The sequence below is a fragment of the Acanthisitta chloris genome, unplaced genomic scaffold (genome assembly GCF_000695815.1).
Source record: "Acanthisitta chloris isolate BGI_N310 unplaced genomic scaffold, ASM69581v1 scaffold9500, whole genome shotgun sequence".
In the NCBI taxonomy this organism is placed as follows: Eukaryota; Metazoa; Chordata; class Aves; order Passeriformes; family Acanthisittidae; genus Acanthisitta; species Acanthisitta chloris.
Genome location: NW_008653311.1, coordinates 7,737 through 13,431, shown reverse-complemented (window position 1 = coordinate 13,431; position 5,695 = coordinate 7,737). Strand labels below are relative to the sequence as shown.

The 5,695-nt window shown below is 38.5% G+C and overlaps 1 protein-coding gene across 1 annotated transcript in view; it reads right to left on the bottom strand.

Moving 5' to 3' along the window:
- Positions 1 to 306: 306 nt before the first annotated feature.
- LOC103807695 (serine/threonine-protein kinase Nek7-like) overlaps positions 307 to 5,695 on the bottom strand; it is a 12,884-nt gene continuing 7,495 nt past the window's right edge. Inside the window, exon 5 of the mRNA XM_009080442.1 lies at positions 307 to 417. Within this exon, the coding sequence (XP_009078690.1) occupies positions 307 to 417 (111 nt within the window). The remainder of the gene's footprint in view (positions 418 to 5,695) is intronic.

The following is a 5,695-nucleotide window of genomic DNA, read 5'->3' as shown; positions in this document are numbered from 1 at the left end:
GAATACAATTTTTGTTATTACAGAAAATATACTCGAACCCACTTAACAGGGAAAACAGTGGTTCTTGGTATCTTAGAATTATGCTTTACATATTTAAATGTGTTGTACAACTGCAAGTTAGTAAAAAATACAAAAAAAAAAAAGAAAACCCGAATAAACAGAAAACAACAAAGCTTGTACACAAATCGGTTTACAATTCAAAGCACAACAGGAAGCTTGAAATAATTCCGTGTGTGTAACACACGAAGAGGTGGGATGATTTCTCTCCAATACTTGGTTCTTCCTGCTCTGTTCTTCACGCCGTGTCTAGCTGCTCGCGGTGTGTGCGTGCATACGTTTGGCTACGTCGTACACATAGGTTATGTCTGGTCGCTTCTCCGGGTCTGGGTTGATGCATATATTAACTAATTGTCGCAGCTAGGGAAGGAAAATAACATGACAGGATCGTTGGCCTTCTTACAAGCAGTATTTGTGCTTTAAATTCAAATTCATAAAACCAGCAAAAATTAGCCAAACACTAATTCAGCATAAACACACACAACTCTCCCTCTCTCCACACACACCGCACAGTTTTATGCAAGAACATATGCAACATCCTCCTGTGATTTTTACATTCCACAGCATTGACCAAAAAAACTGATAAGCAAATTGAAGTTCTAACCCTTTTAACATACCACTTTAGACATGCATTTAGTCCAATCACACATAACTTATACAAAATTCCTGTGTTTCGGGAGGGCTATGCCTGCAAACCCCAGAAGGCTGAAATGAGCACTGAGCGAAGGTAAATGAGGAGTGTTTGCTCATTCACTCCAAGACAAGAGTTAGCCAGCAATCAATGGCATTTCTGCCTGACAGGTTCCAACAAACAAAAGGCAGTGGTTCCCCTTCTAACACACAGTTAACCCACAGAACCTCCTGCTGCTAGGAGCTACCAGCACACACACACACTCAGAAAGCAACTGAACAAATAAAATCCACCGAGGGCTATTTGTTAGAAAGACTCCACCGTTGAGGCAATTTCTGAACTCAAAACTGGAAGCCGGAAAGAATTTTGGTGCAGTATCACAATATGTTGGCCTCTGTTACTCTATATGTCCACTGCTGAGGACATGATACTGGAATAAATAACCTTTGGTCTATAGCCCAGTATGTATTCCTTAGGATTAGATTGTTTATTGTGTTCTTTATGCAAAGAAGCACATAATTAACAAATATGCTCACAAAAGCCTCAATCTGGGAATAAACAAATCACTGTGACCAGAAAACCCCATGTTTCCACAAATATCATAACTTACTGAGCCTCATCTAATGCACATATTCAGGAGAAGCAACCCCAAAGAAAGATCTTCCACACCACGTGAATACTTTTCACTGCCTTCACAAACTGGCAGGACAGTTGCATGTTGATCTTCCTCCACTGATATGCCTAATAACTTAATACATTAGACCTTAATATGCTGCCTGGATAACCTGATGGAGCAGCACTTGTTTTAAATTGTGTGCATCTCCTTATAATTTTTCAACACAGAATATACCTCTTTCATGATGACTTATTAAAATGTTTACAATCCTTTGAAAAAAACAACTTAACCAACTCTGAAGCCCCTCCTTTATGCTTTTTAGTAGCTTTGCCAAACTCTCCTGGATTTCCTTACAGCATTGGGGACAGGCAGGGAGAGAGGGGGAGGACACCCCAAACACAGACATTGTGATCCGCTATTCCATGGCAATGTCAAATTTGATTCGGTGTCCCATTCAGTACTATTAGACATGACTATTGCAGAAACTCTAATTATTGCAACTAACACAGAGTGCCCTTATCACCTTGATAATTCAAAAGTAACATAGGCTGCCTATTCAAACCTGCCATCAGAGAGTTTCCTTCCTGCTTTTTATAAAAAGACCTAGAAGGATTTCAAAATGATAATTATATTCCTTTCACTTTTCAGGAGATTAATTTAATTGCATGGGAATAGGAATTCCTGAAATTAAGGAAGAAACATTGCATACCACTATATAAAACTTTGTCCATTAGCCCTTGAAGATAAACTGTACACAAGGCACAGGCTTTTTGTATTTAACAATACAAAAACTATGCCACTAGATATCCCCCCCCTTTAGCAAGAAGAGCTTAATATTTCAAATTGAGATCATTAATTTAGAAGATAGTGGTCAGATTGCTGAATTGAAGAGAAACAAATCAAAATAACCTGCAACAGACTTGCTATTTGCCTCTTACACATGTTAAGTATATTTACACTAATGGAGTTATAAAAGCCATCATATTGCTTCTGGCAGTCAATAAATAAAATACAGTCCCAGTGACAAAAACTATTAGCCTGTAATAACTCCTAGACTTTTGAAGAATACAATATTGGCAATCATAAGCTACTCTAAGAAACAATAATTGCCAACATGTAATACAAATATACAAAGCAAAACAATCTCCTGCAGAAGAAGCAGGTGGGACATAGTATAAGCAAGAGACTGAGTGTATTAGCAGAGATGAGCAGTTTGCTATGCAACACCTCAGTCAGCCTGCATTGAGAACAGCAGACTGAAGAGCATCCCAAACCCTCAAGCCTGAAATTAGACTCAAATAAGCACATGTTTTGTAAAGAAAATACAGGTGTAATTTATCTGCAAAATACACCATCTAATCTTGAATGCATACATTTCACTCTTTCTGTGAAGACTTCCATCTGTTCAACAGAACTGCATACAGTAAATAGTCTTAGTAAGCAACCTTGAAGGATTGAAACTTATAAAGCTAGCACCAGAGGGGAAGCAGAGTATTCTTCCCCCTATTTTTACCATTTGTTTAACAATAAATTCACTGTACACAGAACAGCATAAGTAGATCTTCAAGAAATTGACCCGTGAAGCACAGGAGAAGCCTTGTTTCCCTCCAAGTAGGCTACTTTATATCTTTTCAATTCTGGCCTCGGGTTTTATTTTCCAAACTGAACTTTATCATCTAAAAAACAATTTCAGGCTCAAACTGCTTGTTAAGTCATTAAACAGGAAGCCTTCCTTCAGAGTTACTTTTGTACTTGTTACAGTATATTACAATTTCAAGTTTCAATAAAACAACCAAGAAGATTCATTGCTTAGAAAGACACTGCAGCAAAACAGCATCATTACTCAAAAATACATGTAAGACTTTAGGCCCCATTAAAACCTGAAAAAAAATCGTTCACCCACACGATGTCTTGACAGGTGGTTTTTTGGAGCTTCTTATTCTTTGCTCTCACCAAAATGCATACCCTGTAGCCATTGTTAGCATGCAAGAAAGAATCTAGAATAATCAGTTTACTCAGAAATTCTCTTCCCAGCATAGTGCAAGTGGTGAGTTACATTTGTGACAAACCTTCACTATTATTGTTATAAATAAATCACAGAGTCACAGACCTCTTTCAGTGGTGGTCATGGTGATTACTGCAAAATCTGCTCTCCCCTCCCCCCTTGGGGAGTCCAGAATCTCATGTATAAGGCAAGAATGCTTAGCTGACTATGCTTGGGACACTGCACAACGGTAGTGCAGATTCCCAGGTAATTTCAAAATGCTTCAGCTCTTTTGAGCCTTGTAATTGAACAGCAAACTTTTGCAAGAAGGTGAATTAATTTTGCTCTACAGGATGAAAACAGTTATGGAGGAATGACTGAAAACTGGGGCCATGCTGGATGCTAATATTTGGTTATAGCACTATTCCTTTACTCCTACAAGAATTTCATTAAACCTGAACTCCATTTGTCAGCCCCTCTAGTATTAATAATATTTTCAATGTATCAGAAAAGCTCACCAGTATCATGGGAAGAGGCACTGGGATCCTGAAGTCAGACTATCATTAGAGATGGAGCAACTTTTTATTATCTGGCACAGACTGGCCAACAGGCAGAGCAGAGTTATGACTGAGCCAGAGGGACCTCCTGTTGCATCCCCAAGCTGCAAATTTCTTTGGCTGCTTATTGTTCTTAACCTCCTCTGTGCACTTAGCACAGTGACTGTCTTTAGCCTGGAGCTTAGCCTGACACCGGAGCAGTGGGACACACTTTCTTTAACTTTAGCAGGTTTTTCAGCTATGAAATAAATAACTATCACTCAAGTCAGGAGGATGAGGAAAGAGAGAAATACAACAGGCAAGTACTTTGCATTGTTAGCCAGTTGAAAAAGAGAAATTTTCATATAGGAAATTTTGCATGGGAAAAAACACCCCAACAAAATTATTCTTCCTCTGAATAGAAGACCTTCCTAAAGCCTTTCCTGAGTGCCTTCCTCAAGACTTTCTGCTGGCAACTACCACTGCCATTGTGGACCTGCTGGCTCATTCAGCTTTCACATCTGGGTGGGAGATTGGCTATGCACTTTAGAAGAAATGCACCCTTCACATCTGGGTGGGAGATTGGCTATGGACTTTAGAAGAAATGCACCTCAAACAAAGGGAAGATTTTAAAACTTCATGATGAAAGCAACTTGATACTAATCTTGGCCAACAAGATTTTAAGAGTATTGATGGGGGGTGGCAAGGGAGCCCCAGCTTTGAATTCCCTAGAGCAAACAACTTTCTGTAAATGCTGAGTACTCACTCTGAATATCAGGTGCTCTGAAGGGATATTAAGAAATTGAGATACTGAAAGTTATTAAGCATTCACAAATCTTGGCGTGAGACTCTACTGCTGAAGCAACAGTTTGTGAAAATACATCTTAGACTATTAGAATTTGTAACCAAACGTTTTTAAAAAATTATCCCTCTCTTCATCTAAAAGTGCATCTTTCTGCCACACTATTCTCTGATGATGCACATGTTGTACATTACTAACAGGATGGTCTTACAGAGGGTTCAAAATTTAGAAATAGTGTTACATCTTAAAACTCAGAAAAAATTGCTTACAAAAAGTTTCTCTACAAAGCACTTGTCTTGTATATCGTAATGGAAATATTTACACTCCTGTATCAGAGGATGTAGAGGTCAACACTCAGTGAAATTTTCCTTTTAGAAAACTGTCTGTTATAAAAACTGAAGTGGGTTTTACTGTTCAGTGATCCCTGATCTTTACTGCTCACTGAGTGTGCTTCTGCCCCAGTTCAAGGTTTGACATCTAAATTTCCAGCACAGGTGAAACATTTAGGACAGTTTCCTAATATGACAGAAAACACTTGTTTCTTTTTTTTACGGTTCATGCCAGCACAGTATTTTTTTTAGACAAGTAAAAAAAGGTCTATTTTAGTGCAATAGTTAATAAATATATGTTTTCCATGTACCTTAGCAAAGACACAAGTGAAGGCACAAACCTTCATATCACAACATGAAATATGTTCCCTTTACAGTCTCCACAGCTGAAGACTTGTTTTAAGTAACTATTTTCTTACCTATCTTAATAGCTATAACTCCTCTGATTCTCTCATTATCTTTTAAAATATCTTACATGTATTCTGCAAATAACTGGTTTATCCAAGGCACAGAAGTATATGTCTGCTTTGAAAGAAATAAAACGCAACATGTTGTGCTTTGCATCTGTTTTCAACAGCAGAAACTACACAGATGTAAGGAAAGGTGGAATCTCTTTCCCCATCCAAACTCTCAGACCTTCTATCTGGGCCAGGCTTTGATATTTGCCCCTTGGCTGGGAATCCACATCTCCAACTTCACACTTAGCTGCAGTGAAGTAGCCCTGCAGGCAGGCCAACTTC